Source organism: Oryctolagus cuniculus, chromosome 19 (genome assembly GCF_964237555.1).
Source record: "Oryctolagus cuniculus chromosome 19, mOryCun1.1, whole genome shotgun sequence".
Lineage (NCBI taxonomy): Eukaryota > Metazoa > Chordata > Mammalia > Lagomorpha > Leporidae > Oryctolagus > Oryctolagus cuniculus.
Genome location: NC_091450.1, coordinates 12,156,368 through 12,174,185, shown reverse-complemented (window position 1 = coordinate 12,174,185; position 17,818 = coordinate 12,156,368). Strand labels below are relative to the sequence as shown.

At 57.9% G+C, this 17,818-nt stretch overlaps 1 protein-coding gene across 3 annotated transcripts in view; it reads right to left on the bottom strand.

Moving 5' to 3' along the window:
* GTF3C1 (general transcription factor IIIC subunit 1) overlaps positions 1 to 17,818 on the bottom strand; it is a 70,597-nt gene that overhangs the window by 24,344 nt on the left and 28,435 nt on the right. For 2 of the 3 annotated variants that reach the window (XM_008257918.4, XM_008257917.4), the window contains exons 7-20: positions 16,498 to 16,659; positions 15,217 to 15,332; positions 14,356 to 14,665; positions 13,695 to 13,906; positions 11,149 to 11,285; positions 10,020 to 10,173; positions 7,266 to 7,414; positions 6,679 to 6,863; positions 5,340 to 5,597; positions 4,613 to 4,758; positions 3,265 to 3,362; positions 2,846 to 2,942; positions 2,570 to 2,747; positions 165 to 306 (exon numbers count right to left, since the gene is read on the bottom strand). In XM_008257918.4, the coding sequence (XP_008256140.2) occupies positions 165 to 306; positions 2,570 to 2,747; positions 2,846 to 2,942; positions 3,265 to 3,362; positions 4,613 to 4,758; positions 5,340 to 5,597; positions 6,679 to 6,863; positions 7,266 to 7,414; positions 10,020 to 10,173; positions 11,149 to 11,285; positions 13,695 to 13,906; positions 14,356 to 14,665; positions 15,217 to 15,332; positions 16,498 to 16,659 (2,344 nt within the window). The remainder of the gene's footprint in view (positions 1 to 164; positions 307 to 2,569; positions 2,748 to 2,845; positions 2,943 to 3,264; positions 3,363 to 4,612; positions 4,759 to 5,339; positions 5,598 to 6,678; positions 6,864 to 7,265; positions 7,415 to 10,019; positions 10,174 to 11,148; positions 11,286 to 13,694; positions 13,907 to 14,355; positions 14,666 to 15,216; positions 15,333 to 16,497; positions 16,660 to 17,818) is intronic. The other variant, XM_008257919.4, reaches the window with a different exon arrangement.

Sequence of the window (17,818 nt, the reverse complement as noted above, 5' to 3'; positions counted from 1 at the left end):
AAATCCGATTTTTATGTCAAATTCCCAACTTTGGAATCTTGAGAACGGACTGAATTCTTTTAAAACAAGGTGAGCTCAATAGAAGCACGCCTGTGGCCAGCTCCAGCCCACGGCCACCCACGTGGCCTGCCCTCAGCGCATGTGCACGGGGAGATGGGACGCACGTGCTGTACTCCATCAAGGCACACTTGCGCTCCAGGTTGTGCTTGTCCACGGCGTTCTCCTGCTCCTTCCGCAAAGTGCCCTCCTCGTCACTGCCCTGATCCGAGCCGCTGGTCTTCGGCGCGCGTGGGTAGCGCACCACACCTGGAAAAGCAAGCGCGACACCGTGTGCTCATGCCTCCCTGCCGCGGTGCAGGCTGGGAGCAGAGAGCTGTTTTCTGGCCTGTGAAAAGGCTCTCGACCCAGCGGGGGTGGCTGGAACTGCCGGAAGCTCTTTGTGCACGATGGAATCAGGCAGGTTAAAAAGCAGGAGCATGCCCAAGAGGAGGGTCTCGCCCTGGCTGAGTCTGTCCAGGACAGAGGTAGGCAGGAACCAGAAATGCCGAAAGGCTTGGGGAGCTCAGGGCAGAGGAAACCGGGCCTCCTCTCGGGGGGACGGGGGGCCCTGTGGGATTGCTGTGGGCCGACATGGCAGAAGTGGAAAGCAGAAAGGACTGCACTGGGGGCAGGGGTTGGGGCAGGGGCAGGGGCCATGGCTGGGCGAGCTCAGGGCACACAGACGTTCCCAGAGTGCTCAGAGGTACACTAGTGTAGCCGACAAACTACGCTCAGCCATTCTACGAGAAAGGGAACAACTCCTGTGAGGAAACACAAAATGATGGAAACCACTGCTGGAGTGCGTGAGGGCAGGTTCCGGGAGCGTGCAGACGGCCAGACTCACTCGCCACAGGCTTTGTGGTGTGGCTGGTGGGGCGGGGACAGCATGAAGCTCTTGCCCTGCACCTCTCGGCTGGAACCTCCGTAGACACCTTGTGCAAGCTTTCCTGAGCCTGCCTGTGGGTGATGGTGCTCTCAGTTTAGAAGCCAGGAAGCGGGGGAGAGCTGTGGCCCAGCAGATTAAGTGACTGCATGTAATACCAGCATCCCATGGAAGCACAGGTGTGGGTCCTGGCTACCCTGCTTCCGATCCAGCTTCCTGCTAAGGCATCTGGGAAGGCAGCAGAAGATGGCCCAGGTACTTGGGTCCCTACTGCCTGACGCGGGAGACCTGGATGGAGTTCCTGGCTTCATCTTGGCCCAAACCTGGCCATTGTAGCTATTTGGGGAGTGAACCAGTAGATGGAAGATGTCATCTCCGCCTCTCTCTCTCTCTCTCTGAAATACTGCCTTTCAAAATAAGTAAAATAAATCTTACAAAAAACAAAGAAAGCGAAGATACTAAGACTCCACGAGGTCATGAATGGCCCGCCCAGGGTCACTCATCCGAATGGACACGTGACACAGTGCTTCTCACACCCAAAGCACAGAGGGTGGCCATTTCTCCTGCTCTCTGGGCAGGGCCCTGCCCCCAGCACGGGAACACGGCACTCTGGGGACTCAAGCAGGCTCGAGACTGGGCAGCGGCTGCTCCATGACATGATCCCGACTTGAAAGTTTCCCATGGACCTCGGGGCAGAGTCTCTGCAGACGCCTGCCGAGTGCCAGGACAATCAGGGCCTGATTAACAGACTCAGCCCGCTTGCAAACGCTCCGAGGGCTACAAATCCAATCCACTAAGCCTGGAGCCTGCAATGACATGCTGGCTCGCACGGGAAAAACTGGGGCACTTTAACGATCTAATAACGGTAAAAGCCCAGCTTGCTACCAGATGCCCGAAGATTCTCCAGAGCACGTCACTGTAAAATGTGTCTGCACGTTGAGGGCTCTAAATGCAAGCGCTCACCACCTGCTGGCAGTGAACCACTCTAGCAAATGCACCTGGGCCTCCCACTTTGCCACAATCATGGGGGACACTGAACTGCTAGCCCTGGGATGGGAGGAACTGAAGCCGACTCTGCTCCCTGCTCAAACAGGATGTGGCTCCCTTCTCTCCCGGTGCAGGGGGCAAGAACTGACCAGAGAACAGCTTCAAGTCAAGGGCCGTGGGGTGGAGGGAGGTGACAGCTGTCACTTCCCCCAAATCTCTGCCTCTGTCCAAGCAGTTCTGGGATGGGGACTGTGGACCAGGCACCTTTTGACACTCAGGGGAAAGGAACTCCCAGAATGAATTGAGACGGGGCCAGGGGACAGAGGCTGGGCAGGCGCTCTCCCAGAGGTGTCGCCTGGAGCAGGGGTGGCCGGCTGTGCAGGGAGAAGAAAGTGGCAGGAGCACAGGCCTGCGGCTGCACTGCCCCTGCTCCCCAACACTTCCAGGCCCACCCCGCCCCCTCGATGTCACAGCAGCCAGGGTGAGCCATCTTGCCACTTCCCGCTCAAAGCCACATCACAGCTTCTCGAAGAAGTCCCTCAAGTCTGCAGGTGGGGGGAGGGGACTTTTCTGTCTTTCAAATAAATAAGCAAAATTAAAAAAAAAAAAATGCCAGTTGTCACATTGGAAAGAGGGAGAATGCTGAGCTGAAGACAGTACCTAGCGGGGTATTGAGGCAGACGCACTGCAGGTCAAACCAGTAGTTCTCCACGTCCTGCATGGAGTTCATGACGTAGTGACGGCGCTCGAAGGGCCGGCTGCTGTGTGCCAGGTTGTAATGGGGGTCGCAGATGGTCGTGTCCACGATGACCGCGTTCTTCTTCAAGAAAACAAAGACCTAAGGAGACACAGACAGGGGCGCGGAGCGGCTCCGGGTCAGCACTGGGCCTCACCACTTCACCGGGGAGTGTCTTCATCGGGGACGGGGGCCCTTACCTGATCTTTATCCTGAAACTTCTCGGTGGGCCCAAACTGCAGCAGCCCCATGTAGCACAGCCTCTGAAGACTCTCCACCACCGAGAAAATGTAGCGCCTGGGAGACAGGGGCGGGCGTCCTGGCTCTCCTCCCCGGGGCTCCCCAGAGGCCCAGGCCCACCCCTCCAGGCGCCCAAGGCCACGGGGTGTCAGTCCCCCATTTGGCATTTGATTTGGCAAAGTTAACACAGCAAAGGGAGCAACTAAGACTCCAGGGCTTGCGGTGCTTAGTGGAGATTTCACCGTAATTCATAAACAGCCCCAGCAGTTCCGGGCTGAGGGGCTAAGCTGTGGCCCCTCCCTGGTGGAGGAGTCCACAGCGCTGACTCGCAGGGGCTCGCGGGGACCCACTGTAGCTAGATCCAGTGCAGCGCCCTCACCTCTTGTACAGGAGCTGCTGCCGGAGGGCCCTGGGGAGGAAGCGGATCAGCATGTGCTTCTTCAGGGGGTCGTTCAGGTACTCCTCAAGCATGTCCACCTGCACGGGGGATTTTCGGGCTGGGTCAGCTTGGAGGCCAGCCTTGAACCTGCCTGTCAGCCCTCTCCCGAGCCCCGCCTCCCACGTGCCGTGCTGCTCTGCTAAAACACTTCCAGAGGCAAGCTGGGGATGCACCTGGCTAATTCAACTGGAGAGGAAGAACACACATTCCCTTTGAAGCCGGGGAGCCTACTTCCATCCTTATCCACAGGAGAACATCTTGGAGCTGCCCACACGTGTGTGCCACTGCAAGGTGCTCATCAACATGTCATTTACAATAACCAGGAATCGGAATTGAAATGACTCAAATTCGAAAATACCATTGATGAAGTAAGTCAGAGTACACGCAGAAAGAAGGAATACTATGAATCCACTTCCTATCAGGATGAGGAATTTAACGACGTGGAAAATGTGATGTATTTCTCAGTGGAAAGAACAGGTCGTAACAGAGTAAATGGCGGTGGGTATTTAATGCGGCAGTTAAGCTGCCGCAGTGCTGGGGACGCCTGCCCGGTTTGAGTCCCGGGTCTTCCACTCCCGATCCCAGCTTCCTGCTAACGTGCACCCTGGGAGGCAGGTGATGGCTCACGTGCTTGGGTCCCTCCCTGCTGCCCAGGTGGGAGACTCAGACTGAGTCCTGGGCTCCTGGCTTTGGCCTGGCCCTGCCCTGGCTGTTGTGGGTATTTGGGGAAGTGAACAGAGGACAGAGGATCTCTCTTCTCCCTCTCTCTCTAACTTTCAAATACAATGAAGATAAAGGTTACAAAGAGCAAATAAAATCTCAACTCAGTTGAGAGAAAAGGGAGATCACACAGCCAGACACACGAAGCACACACAAACATGGCACAGTAAACAAGGACCAGAAGAAAAGGTACCGAAACCATTAGCAGTGATCATCTCTGAGTGGTGAGGCTATCGGTCATTTCTATTTCTTCCCTTTTCTATATTTCTAAAAACAACACACTTTATTGCACACTGTAGATTATTTTTCTGTTGACCTCCCTACCTATTGATGAACAGACGTAGAATAATGATTTCTATGCAATTCCCCCTGATCATCCACTCAATCGCCTGATAGAGTCTACTTAAAAGAACACATCCTCGATGTAGTTCCTCTCGATGGACCACCTGTCCATCCATTTATCCATCCGCCCATCTGCCCAGGCAACTCTCGGCCAGGTGAGTGCGGGTCCCCAGCCTGCAGCCGAGGGGCCAGCCCCAGGCTCTGCAGCGGCCCAAGTCGCCAGTACCTTGTAGCTGACTTGCACGATCTGGATGAAGATGGAGAGGGGCAGACAGAGGAGGATGTCGCTGACGAGAGCCCAGCCAAAGCCGAAGTCCCTGTGCACCGGGATAGGAGGGACGTAGCGCATCCATGAGACTTCGTTCACGTACACTAGGAATGAAACCCGAGTCACTCCTGGGCAGCCAAGATCCAGCCATCATGGCGAGGGCGCCTAGCAGTGACTCCCTCACTGCCAGCTCGGACAAAGCCCTGCTAGTCCAGGAGGAAGCACGAGGAGATGGGAAGCCCAGGGGCTCTGGAAGACTGGATGGTGTCTTCATTTGGATCAGGGGACTCTGAGGGGATGCCGCCAGTTCAGGGCAAAGGGTAAGGAACCTTGCGGGCAGGCATTTGGCCTGGTGGTAAAGACGCTGCTTAGACCCACATCTGAGTGGCTCCTGGGTCTAGCTTCCAGCTAACGTAGGCTATGGGGTGCAGCGGTGATGACTGAAGCGCGTAGGTCCCTGTCACCGACACGGCACACCGGGATGGAATTCCCAGCTCCCAGCTTTGGCCTCATCTAGGCTCCCGCCCCCCCCCCCCCCCCAGCTGCTGTGGGTATTTAGGGAGTAGATCAGCAGATGGGAGTTCTGTCTCTCAAGTAAATGAATGAAAACCATTTTTCAACAGGATAAGGAATGCTAGCCATGTCTCGCCCTGGACCCCACTGCGGGCGTGGCGGAGGCACCCACCGGTCTCTGTGTCGAGTTCCACTTCGGCCTCCCAGGTGACGGTCTCCCTGCCCTCCGAGGAGGCCTCCGTGTGCCTTGAGGAGGCAGCCTGGGCCCTCATCCTACTCGACTCCTGCCGTCGCGACCTCCTCTCGCCGCCGGGCTTGTGCGCCGTCTTGTTGGCAGGGTGCCCGTAGATCAGGTACCACAGAAACATGTGCACCACACGCAGGCGAGGCATCTTGGGCAGAAACCCCAGAGAGCGGCCGAGTCCTGGAACTGGGGGAGAGGGGCAGGGCTCTCATCTCTGAGAGCTTCGTCTCTCGTGCGCTAGGACAGGAGGAGGGCTGTCATTCTAGAGAGAGGCCTGGGAGAGGCCGCCGAGGTGGTGACGGAGTGGGCCACAGAGAAACCTGCAGACACGCACCCAGGACAAACCAAGGGGCCTGAGATGAGCGTGTGTCTGAAACGGGTGAGGAAGGGCCCCGAGGCCATAGGGATGGGGTGCAGCAGGAAGGAGTGCGTGGGAGGCCAGAGCACGGCGAAGGGGCCCACCAGCTCAGCACACCTGGCTTCAAACGGACCGCATCCAACATGCTCAGCCCTCGGATCTTCTAAAGGAGCATGTCTCTCTGTGGACACAGACAACTGTCCCCTGCCCTTCCCCAGGCAGAGAGGGAAGGAGTGAGCCCAGGCAGGGACAAGGCCCAGCCCACGGAGGAACACGCTCACTGCCCCTGGTGTGCTCAGGTGCACGTGGTCCTTGGCCGCACGGTAGTGTGCTTGGGTTTCTCTAGCAGAAGCCATGCTGTGCGACCAGCACCTTGAGAAAGGGAAGTCTTGCAAACCTGCTCTTCCGCTTGGCCTCCCTGGTCTCTGCTTCCCACACCGGACACTGGCTGGGCGGAGCCTGGCACCCTGCTCAGGTTGGGAGAGGAGCCGAGCTCCCCGCCTACCATGCCCTGAGCACCTGCACTTGCTCAGCGTGGGTTTACAGCACAGCCGCCATGCCCCACCAGGACGCCAGGGGGCAGACGACATTGTCACCTCAGACCTGACTCTGGAAAAGCGATGTGAACACTCAAGGGCAGACGGCAACTCTCAAGGGCTTGCAGGACGGTCCAGCCCAAGAATGCTTGCCCAAAGGAACTGATATTTGTACTTCCTCACGCTGGGATCTGACATCACTTCAGCTGCATCTCTGCAGGCTGTGAGAGGGAGAATTCTCCCCATTTTGTGGAGGGAAAGGGAGACGGGCAGAAGCCACAGGACTGGCCCAGCATGCCTCAGCCAGTGACCGCGGCCCAGGTGGGGAGCACAGGTGACACGCACATCATCCTGCCCAGGAAGGGGCTGTTACCGATCACGGGGTTGTAGTTCTTCAGCTGGGTGATGCCCATCTTTTCGTCTGTCTTTTTCACACGTGCACTCTCTACTTTATTGGAGGTGTTCGGCTGGGAGTCTCCCGATGCACTGGGGGCCTCTGCCACTGGAGTTTCTTCTTCCACTTCCTCTTGGGGTGGCGGGGGTGGGGGGACTTTGGCCCTGTGGTGCAGACACAAGATGCTGTGACTGACAGATGGACGGACAGACAGACAGACGTGCAGCCCTCCACCCGCAGGGGCCACCTTGGGTTTTTACTCCTAGCAGGAAATTTCCCCCAGTGCTGATTCACCTGGCGGCCACCAGTCAGTCTAGGAAGGAAACCACGGAACACCCTTGCAAGGCAACCACACTTGCTGGGAGCCCTTCTGAAACCGAGTGTTCCAGACACTGGAAGGCCCGATGGAGCAGAAGCAGCAGGGAGTTTGCTCCTCACTGAATTCAGACACCGACCCCTGCTTAGACTCGGGATTCGTGAACCACAGACCTAACCCACTGAACCCAGGCTCGCATGCAAGGGTAAACACCGGGGTTTTGTGAAGGGGGCAATGGGCTGGGACTCACGGGCCTGGCGGCCTTGCTGAGCGGTCCTTCCTGTCTGCCACTTGCCTATTGGCTGTGCTTGAGTTGGAGATCCGGAAGCGAACCTGCTCAATGGCACTTCTTACCAGAGGGTCGTTCTGGTCCATGGAGGGGTGCACAACCAGATCCACCTGCAGAGAGAGGTTGGGCTGCCACAGAGGGTCCTTGGGGGACCCTCGGTTCTATCCGATGTCACTGGCATTTCCAAAAGCAATGAGGAGACGCCAGCAAAATCTGTCACTCAACGCTCTATCGTTATAGCAACCGGCACCAAAACCCCTCAAGTGACCAGCGATCAAGTCCTGGACGAGAGCCATGGCCCTGTGGGCCCTCGCCAGGCTGTCACAGCCCACTGCTCCCTGCCACTTCCTGACAGGCGGCTCCCCATGGCCCACCCCTTGAGAGCTGAGACTTTCCCAGTGCTGCTCGGGAGTCCTGAGGGCTTCCATCTGGAAAAGGTAAGCGGCTTTCATTAATCTGGCCTGGCTGAGAAGGCCACGGTGGGACCTGTGCCCGGTGCATTCCCAGACAAACTGGGGGAGGATTTAGAGCTGCTTTTGTTGTTTTACGTTTTTGGAGGTACTGAAGCTGAACGGCTGAGGTGGTTCTCATTTTAGGAGAGCTACATGGCTGCAAAATGGAAACCGTGGGGAAGGGCAACACTTGGAACACCAGTAGGAGAGGTGGAGCTGAGCGGAGTGGGGGGCGTGTGTCGGCAGTGTCGTGGCCTGGGCACCCAGAAAACCAGGTTCCTCTCTTGGTCACTGTTCTGCCCAGAGTGTTAGCTCTGGCTAGCGGCTTCATGCCAAAAATGGGCTCAGATAGGTTGGGGACAAGGAACAGGAAGCAATACCTAGAGGAGGAGTCTTAAGGGCCATGACTGGCTTAGCCTCTCCCACTCCTCATTTGTGAAACAGGGACACCTCTCTCCCAGCTGCCAACTCCCTTGTGGTTTTGTGAGACTTGTACAAAGACAGGAGGCATCTCCAAGATTTAAAAGCACAGTAGAGGGCTGGTGCTGCGGCGTAGCAGGTAAAGCTGCTGCCTGTGACACTGGCATCTCACATGGGTGCCTGTTTGATTCTCAACTGCTCCACTTCCAATCCAGCTCCCTGTTAATGCACCTGGGAAAGCAGTGGAAGACGGCCAGAGTGCTTGGGCCCCTGCGTCCACATAGGAAACCCGGATGAAGCATCTGGGTCCTGGCTTCGACTTAGCTCAGCCCTGGCCATTGCAGCCATTTGGGGAGTGAACCAACAGATGGAAGACCTCTCTCCATGCCACTCTCCACCCCATCTCTCCCTTTCACTACCTCTGCCTTTCTAACAAATAAATCCTTTTAAAAAAATCTACAACACAAATCCACAGCGTTCCTGTTTCTACTTTCCATGACTGAATGGCCCAGCTACTTCCCAACGGCCCAACAGCCAGGGCTGGATGGGGGCAGAGGCAGAGGCTGGTGTGGGTGTGGTGACTCCAGCAGTGTGGCTGCAGCACGAGCTATGGGTATCACACAAAGGCTGGGTGAGAAACTGCAGCCCGCTCTGAGGGCACACATACATACCACAGCCCTTTCCAGGCTACTGGACTGGCGCCTCATGGCCCGGCGTCGGGGGAGGCGGAGCCACGACTGTGCACTTAGATTTTGGAGCTTATGGAATCCCCCGAGGTTCACCTGCTGCTCTCGGATCTCACCCTAGCCTCTCGCTGGCTCCCTCTGGCACAGCCTGGTGGACGTGGCGCCAGGCAGAGCTGGACACACAGCAGACGCCTGAGCCAGACTGCTGCTACCTACCCTGACCCGGGGGAGGTGTTCTGCCTTCTGGGACTGCTCTGTGAAGAGCAGCAGAACTCAGAGGCGCTGCTGCAGATGGGTGGGGGGCTTCCCCTGCCCTTCAGAGACAGAGAGAGAGAGAGAGAGAGGTCAGTCCGGAACCTAGCACCCCTGCTGGAGGGAGGCAAGGCAGGCTGCCTGGGGGGCACCACCGATATAAAACCGACGAGATCGTCATCTCGTCCCGCTCTGTACTGTTCAAACCCCCTCAAGACAAGCTCAAGCCCAAAGGCAGAATTGACCTTGCCGGCTTATTAAGGAGACAAAAGATCAAAGCAGAGCTTTCTTAAGGCAGAGATGGGAAAATGCCGCCAGGGAAAAAGGTCAGGCAATGGAAGGGGCCTGTCCCGCTGTGCTGTCGCAAATTGCTCTGACCCCGAAAAACCTGAGCCTGAGACGGCAGAGCTGCCGGGCTGCAGTTGCTATGGGAATGGCCCCAAACTTGAAACTGTACAGAAACAACCCAGCTGAGAAGAAGAGATGGCTCACTCCCCACTGGAAAACCCCGGCGGAGCGTGCCCACAGAGCCACTGCCACTGTTCCCTCTGGGGATACGTGGCCGCCCACCTCCGTGGAGAACGTTCGCACTGCTGAGTCTACAGTTCCCACCGCGCCGGGTTATTAAACATCTCCAGCAGCACTCTGCCCAACTTGAGCCGCTTGCCTTCCTGCGTCTCCTCCATGGCTGGCCGTGGGGCTGGACGCCTGGCTCAAGACCTGAGCTTGTTACTGCTCTTCTCTCTTTCCAGCGGATACACAAAGTGGGGATGGAGGGCCTGCCCCCTACATCAGGAGGCGAGGTGGGAAACGTCGAGTCCCTGATAACCAGGCTGGGATAGGCGAGCCCGGCGTGCTTCGGGCAGCGTGAGGCTGCACGTGGGCGCCGCGAGGGCCCTGCTCACCTTCTTCTTGATCCCATCGTGGATAACTGTGGTCCGGTAGAGCCGCAGGAGCCCCTCCTCGGAGAGGTTCCGCACCAGGCGGACAATGGACTTCTTACAGCACTTGGTGGACACGCCTTCCCGCTTCTCCTGATCCATGATCATCTTCTGAATCCTGGGGCACCACAAAATAAGCAGCTCATGCTCCCCGCCCCAACAGGGAATGGAGAAGTGCCTAACAGAGCCAACGAGGGGCGGGGCTGGCACAGGTCTCCCCCACCCAGGCAGATGGCGTAAATCCTCTCTCTCTGGGGTGAATGAGCTGCCACACACAGCTGCTCCACGTGAGAGAGAGGACTTGCGGTGGGAGGGCAATGGCAGGGAAAGCCAGCACTGTGTGCAGAGCTGTCTTCACCAAGTGTGTGTGACGGCTGGGCCTCCCGCTATGGAATGCTCCGGTGTACCACTGTCCCCTCTCATCTGCTCCCTCTCTGGCCACGCCCCCAGTTGCGCTCTCATTGTGTCCCTGCACTGGTATTTCTAGAACACTGGACACAGAGTGGCAGGGCCTCAAAGGACCTCGCAGGCCGAGGTGTCCCCGTCCCACCCTAGCTGGATCATGTAGTCCCCATGTCCTTGACTGGAGAGCGAAGCTCCTTCCCACTGAGTGGCTTCCAGGCATGGCCAGTGGGGACAGGGAGTGCCACAGACCAATGGACAAGAGGCCAGAGCCTCGACTGCAGCCCACACCGAAGCGTCACCTGTGCCTGCCTCGTGCTAGCTTCGGGAAAAGACTCCAAGCACAATTCTCCGCTATCTCACCTGCCCGCTTCTTCCCACAGCCCTCCCTTACCAGCAGTTTCCCAGGCACGGAGAAGGGCAAGCCCACTGCCCCTTGTCTCTGTTCCTGCTCCATCAGGGGCCCCTTGTCTGGTGTACGGTTGAGCCCTGCCGTCTACACTCTCCAAACAGCCACAACAAACTCCAGGTCCCTTCTGCCACGAAGGGAGACCAGGGGCACAGGAGGCACTCAAATGTCCTTTGGTCATTTCTGTGGCTGGTGCTGACCACCTGGCTGAGAGGTGTAGCCAGTGCAAGAGAGACAGGCAGGCAGGCAGGCGGGCGGGCGGACGGGCGAGAGCGAGCTTACGTGAACAAGCTCTCGATCAGGCGCAGGTTGGTGACGGCCTCTATGATCAGATTCCTGCGTTTCAGCAGCCGGTAGGTTTCATGCGGCTTGTCCTGGCCGGGGCCGTGCTTCCCGCCCTTCTGGGAACCGCTGCTCTCCTGGAACAGAGCAGAGCGCAAGGCACAGGGGTTCAGCAGCGCCCGGGGCCCGGACACCACTCCCACAGGCTCTTTCTCCCTTCAGGGAACTCCCACGCCCGTGTTTCACGCAGGAGGACCAAGGTGTCCATCTGGCCTCCTATCCGCATCACTGCAGGCTTGGAAGGAGCTGAGGCGTGGGTCAGCAAAGAACGTGGGCCACTCAGCTGAGTCCAGAACAGAACTCAGAGGCGTCTACTACAGCAACCCCAGGCAGTTGAAAGGACCTGCTCCATGTCCCCTGGTTCTTCCACATGACATCGGCAACAACTCTCTGCAACCTGAGGATGACGGCTCCCACTGTACAGACGTGGAAACCAGGGTGCGGGGAGGCTAAGGCGCTGTCTGCGGCCACACAGGCTGCGCATGTGTGCAAGCTCGGGGCTTCCGGCTGCAGAGAGGGGAGCCAGGGGAGCACAGGAGGTCTTTGGAAGCCAGAGACGTTTCTGGAAGTGATCAGGGTGACTGGTGACAGAGGAGAGGAGAAAAGCCGACCCGTGTCTCCTCATTCATCCCTGCCAGAAGGCCCACGCCATGCTCTGTGTGGCTCCTTCCTGCCTCCCCTTGAGCTTAAAATGCACTTGCTCCATCTGCCCTTGGATCAAAATATTGACAGCCCCAATGTGAGCCCCGAACAGGAGGGAAACGCAAACTCTAACATACTCCCTGCAGACCTCCCACACAGAGCAGGGCCATACGGCAGCCCTGGGCATGTTCCCCTCCACGCCTGCTCGCTGGAAGCAGCGTTTTCAGAAAATGTCAGCGCACCCGGGAAGGCTACTCCATCCGACATGGTGGCACGCACAGAGCCCAGCTCCCGTCCCTGCCAACACACTGCTTCTATGGGGGAAGGGCAGAGAGGCAGAATACCCCTTGTGCTCCCTTGCGTTTCAGAGCAGAACCTCTGAGGGAAAGCCACATGAGGGCAAGGGGAAACGTGCTCTGTCACCACTTGGCTGAGCAAGGGTGACAAAGTGGGACACAATGCTGCCAGGGACGCTAGCGATGGACTTCCGCTGGGCTAGGAAAGAGCAGCTGGATTTCTGAGCCCTGGAGGGAGCGGATGCTGGAGTCACAGGACCTGGTGATGGGGTACAAAGGACATGCTGATGGGGCCCATAGGCTAAGGAAGGCAGGTCAGAAGCTGGGAGACCATCCATCTAGAGATGAGACCAGTCAGACATGACAGAGTCACGGCAACCAAAGAAAGGGCTGAAAGGGTCTAGAAAAATCGACACCATGCCCCATCGCTTCTGTGACAGGGACCCACCGGCACAGGCCTTCATTCCAGGCAGGGACAAGTAGGATTAGGCTGGGGGTGCACACACACATTCTAACGCTCACAATACCGCTCACCGAGCAGGCAGCCAACTACCTCCCCAGGGACCCTGCCTTCCTCCTCCCAGAGCGCACTGGTGTTTATCTCGAAGGCTTGTGAAGCCCAAGGGACACAGCAGTGACAGCTTCCAAAACCCACCCCTGCCCCGCCCCCATCATAAGTCCATTCTACACCGAGTGGCTCCAAAGTGCCGGAGGCCCCCCTGGCAGGATCCGGGGCCTGACAAGTGACAAGGGACAAGGCACTAAGTGAACCCAATCGTATGAAGACACTTCAAACAGTCAGTGGGAAATGGAGTTAAAAGATGGGTTTATTTTCATGCAAAAAAAAAAAAAAATCACAAAATCTATGCACAGTTTCTTGCTAAAGCACACTTTGCACCAACCTTTTGAAGAGGCCTGTGTCAGGAGGAGGGAGTTTCTCCATCAACTGCCTTTTCATCCTCCTGATAACACTGACAGAAAGCACTCAGCTGATCCTGCCGCGTCTCTGACGCCGGGACCCAGCGCAATGGCCAGACGTGCCGACGCGCACTTGCTTTTTGGCAGTGTTGATTCCGATTCCCTTCTTTTTTATGGCCAATGGAACTGGCCTTTCATCTAAAGCGGGATTTCTCAGCCATGGCAGAGCTGACATTTTGGGCTAGAAAATTCTGGCGTGAGGCATTGTCCTGGGTCTGTGTGGGGCTGTTTATCAGCATCCAAGACTTGACCTGTGGATGCGGGTAGCATTCCCCTCCCTAAGTGTGACTATCAGAAATGTCTCCGCATTGCCAAATGTCCCTGGGGAACGAAATTCACCCAATAGATGATCTAAATGAGCCTTACAAATGTTCCTTCTAAAAGGAACAGAAGGGAAGAGAGTGAGTTAGCTGTAGCCAATGGAAACACCAGGTAAGCACAGGGCAGGTGACTTTCATACAGGGCCCAGGCGGCGTGCACACGGGGAGGCGCCGGCCCACTGCCAGGAACACATCTCACGTCAATCAGCTGTCCCCGCCGGGGACACACGCCCTCCCTGTGAGCACTGACCTTGGGGTTTTCCAGCCGGACCTCCTCGATCAAGGCGATGTCGCCGGTGTCGTTCTCCATGTGGTGCGAGCCAAAGCTGGGCTCTGAGGAGCTGCTGGTGTCCAGGAGGTTGTCGGTGCCGGCGCGGCTACCGCACGCGGCACTCTCGGCAGCTCCCACCGCAGCAGGTGGCTGCCGCTTGAGAGGGTTCAGGTTCACGACTTTCCACCCACCTGCGCGAGGGGAGGAGCAGAGAGGGTCAGAGGCAAGCGAGAGGCCACTCGGCTCGGCTTGGCAGCCCAAGCAGACCCACGCAGGCCAGGAGACCCATGGAAGGTCACGTTAAAGGCAGCCCTGCCTTGACCTGGACGCCAGATGCCAAATTTATCCCTGGCCCCCGCCCTCCACGTGTGCTTTAAAAAAAAAAATCTCTAACTGAGCTAAAACCCTGAGAGATTCTTTAAAGTGTTGTTAGAGGGAAGCTTTGAAAAGTCAGCCCCTCTCATAATAAAACTACAGAATATTTGCCAAGGAGAGCTGCCTAGCAAGCCGCCGGGGTGGCCCACACGGCCATCTCCACCAAGCCTGTGCATCCCAGACTCAGACAGCACCAGAGGGACCCTCAGGGGCTGCTTCCTGAGAAAGCCCACAGCCCACGCCCTGCCTGCCCGAGTGCCCCTACCCTTGGTGGGGGTGGAGTGATGAGGCTGGGCCCCCAGCCCCAGGCTGCCGGAGGCCCTGGCGTCCCCCTGGGACCCTCGGCCTTTCCGCTTGCTGCTGCCGCCCTCGTCCTCGCTGTCCGACTCCGAGAGGAAGGCGTCTTCGCCCTCGGGCGGGAGCGACTCCTCCTGCATGGAGGCCAGGCTCACGGTGGCCAGCAGCTGGCTGCGGGCCTTCTCCCGGGCATACTGGCGGCTCAGGTCGCTCTCCTCGGCGAACACGCAGGAGATGTACTTGGTGGTCCGCTGGCGGCCTTCGTCTTCCATAAAGCCCTGGAGGGATGAGAAGTGCTGATCGCACTCTGAAGAGGGCCGGCGACCTGTTCCCCCCACAGTCTGGCTCTCACCAGCACCTTCCATCTCGCTGCCTGGGCCACCGGTCAGGCCCCATGCATGTGCCCCCATGGGCCTTCCTATCTCGTCATCCCTCAATGCCTGGTAGAGCACTCAGTCCCCAGAGAGCGGTCGGTGAGCAGTGAGTGCCTGGCATGCAGAACTCAATCAAGTCCCCAGCAGCCAGGTGTCAGTGAGAGGACGCAGCTGCCTCCAGCTGACTGTCCCCCCCATGCTGTGCCCATGTGGCCTGACTTTTCATGCTGACCATCCCCTTGGTTTTTATCAAGTGCAAACCATGGCGAGGGGCAGACAGAACCTGCGTGTGGCCTGCATGCAGCCTGTGTGCACTGTTTACTGGCTTGACGTACAGGGCAGCCGGTCTCGTCTCCTGCCGGTCTGAGCCCACCCCCTGCTCCCTTCATAATCACACTGTGCACACCCCGAGACAGGGAATGGGGGCTGTGTGTGTGTGTGTGTGTGTGTGTTACCTTGACGACCTTGAACCTCTGGAGGAGCCGACACAGCATTCTTGCTTCCAGCTTCCCCACGTTCATGGCCACGCGAATCTCAGCCTGGGAGATGCCTTTTGTGCCTCTGCGTTCGACTGTGGGAAACAACACGCATGAGTCCCGGCGTTGGCACAGGGCGGCTCCCACGGCCACTACACCGTGCGGAGGACAGCACAGCCACTAAACCCTCCCCTTCCTTCTGCTGCACCCAGGACGCGGAGGCCAGCAGCCTACTATGCCAGCAGGAGCACCAGCGGCCGATCTCTAAGGACTTGGCTGACTCCTCCATGGGAACGCACTTGACGGAGGGAGACTGAGCAATGGCCAGTGGACGACCCAGCCGCATCGTCTGTGCCCAGGCCCCGCAGTGGGAAATGAGCTCTTTTGCACAAACGGACTTTTCCAGAGCAATGAAATCGGCCGCTGTATGAAGCGTCAAGGAAGGTGGTGTTTAATGAAGGGCCTTCTTAAATGGGCTCTGCTCTTTGCTCTCTGTGGTTTGTCACCTCCCGCCCTGCCGCCAGCAGTGGCTCTCGGCCTTGCCGGTGAGGGGTATGCCTCTGAGGGCCCCTTTCGGTCCCTTCTCCCAAATGGGGACTGAGGACTATGGCACGGGCTCACTGCTGTCCCGCAGAGATTTGAGGGGGTTCAGGAGAAGGGTAAGGAAGAGGAGACAGGTTTTTTTTTTTTTTTTGCCCTTCATCACCAGAATCCCCAGCCTGTGGTGACTTGGAACCAATCTTGGAAGGTGACAGGTGGCTGTGAAGTCTCTGCATAGTAACACCAGCAGCTCACCCCACGGAGTGCTTTCTACGCTTGAATACCATGCTGCTTATCTTTGGAATGTGCTCGAGTCAATTTCAGGCATCAAGTGACCGGGCGAAGAAACACCCAGCGTCTTGGTGCATCTGCAGGACACTGGGCTGTGAATCGGAGGCCTGAGTGGCAGAAGATCCGCTCTCGCTGTGGACAGTGCCATCCAAGCAGCCGGGGCCCACAGGGAGCAAACCCAGAGGAAAGACGTAGCCTCTCTCTCTCTCTCTCCCCCCATTTTACAGATAAGTAAACTGAGGCTCAGAGATCTCACCAACGTCATTCAGCCAAGCAGCAGAGCACGGGTTCCAACCTGAAGCAAAGGCCTGAACCCTCCAAGGGAAGCCTGGCATGTCTCGACACGTCACACTCGGAGCACAGCCCTCCGAGTGCACGGACAGGCACCTCGGGTCTCTGGCAGGGAGCTGGCAGGCGGGCAGGACTCACTGAGCTCGTAGGTCTGTGTGAGCATGTCCCGCTCGTACACGATGTCCACCGGCGGCACCGCCTTGGAGATGACCTCCTCGTCCTCGTCATCGTCCTGGTCGTCGTCCATCTTCCGCTTGAACTCTTTCAGCAGCTTAAGGCAGCGGACCATGACGTCAGTCCCTAGGGACACAAGTTCCCCGGCCCTGAGTCAGGACGGGGCTGTGCAGGGTGAGGCGATGGGTGCTCACTTGTCACCTCAGAGACTTGTGCAGACACAGAGACACCCCCCTAACCCCCCGCCCAGGAAGGCCACCCACACTGTCACGGCCGGAGTGTTTCAAAGTTGCTCATTTGAGGGGATGAGACCTGAACCTTGACCGCACAAAACTGCTTTCCGTTTGTAATGGAATGCAGGAACCAAGAAAAGCAGAGGGGAAGGAGTTAGGTGCTACGTTGGTCCTGCTAAGCACACAGCAACCCCTTCCCGCTGGAGACGGGTTCCACAGGGACAGGAAACTGTCAGTCCCTTCACAAGGTCTCTGCAGCAACCCGCACACAGCCCGCACGTGGGCAGTGTTTGCCAAGAGAACGAAAGCCACCTGCCTCGTCTTAGGCTGATACCTGCTGTCGGTAAGGCAGAGGACATGGGACCTGTACGCTTATAGGACGTTTCAAGGGGACTTCACAGCGATCTCAAGGTGGATTCTGAGAACTCAAGGGGACACACAGGCTACCTTCAGCAGTGACGGGTCCGTTCTAGCACCTTGTAGCCTGAGCCCTGTTGAATAGCACAAAGAGAGCACCACGGGGGACGACCAGGCGTCACAGGGACCAGCACCCTGCTCTCTGGGACTAGCGCCTGCCTTCACAGCATTGCACTGTTACAGCAACGGCCCAGGCAGTTTCCCCACCAGCCTTAGTCAGCAGAGTGATGTGTACACACAGGGATGCTATACCAACCCAACCCCTCTTGACAAGCAGTAAAGTAGTTCAGGGTACTGAACATCAAGGCCACCCTCGGAGACCTCTGGGAGGGCTGGCCCAGGGCACAGGGTTCACAGGAGAGTGGGGACGATGGCCTCGGGCAGCAGCTTGGCACGGATCCCTTCCCTGCTCACAAAGACAGGAAGTCTCCTGTGCCCCAATTTTTGGCGGAAGAAACACAAAGCCCAGGGAGACTTCGCTCCCACCACTCTTGCCTGGTCCTCCTGCTTTCCCTTCCCCAAGCTTTGCCCTTCGGCCCAAGCCCTGTCTCACCCTCTCCTGCCATTTCTCTCTCTGGGTGGGAGTCTCAAGCAACCAGGAGGGGAGCCATGGGGATGAAGGGGCTCTCGGGTAC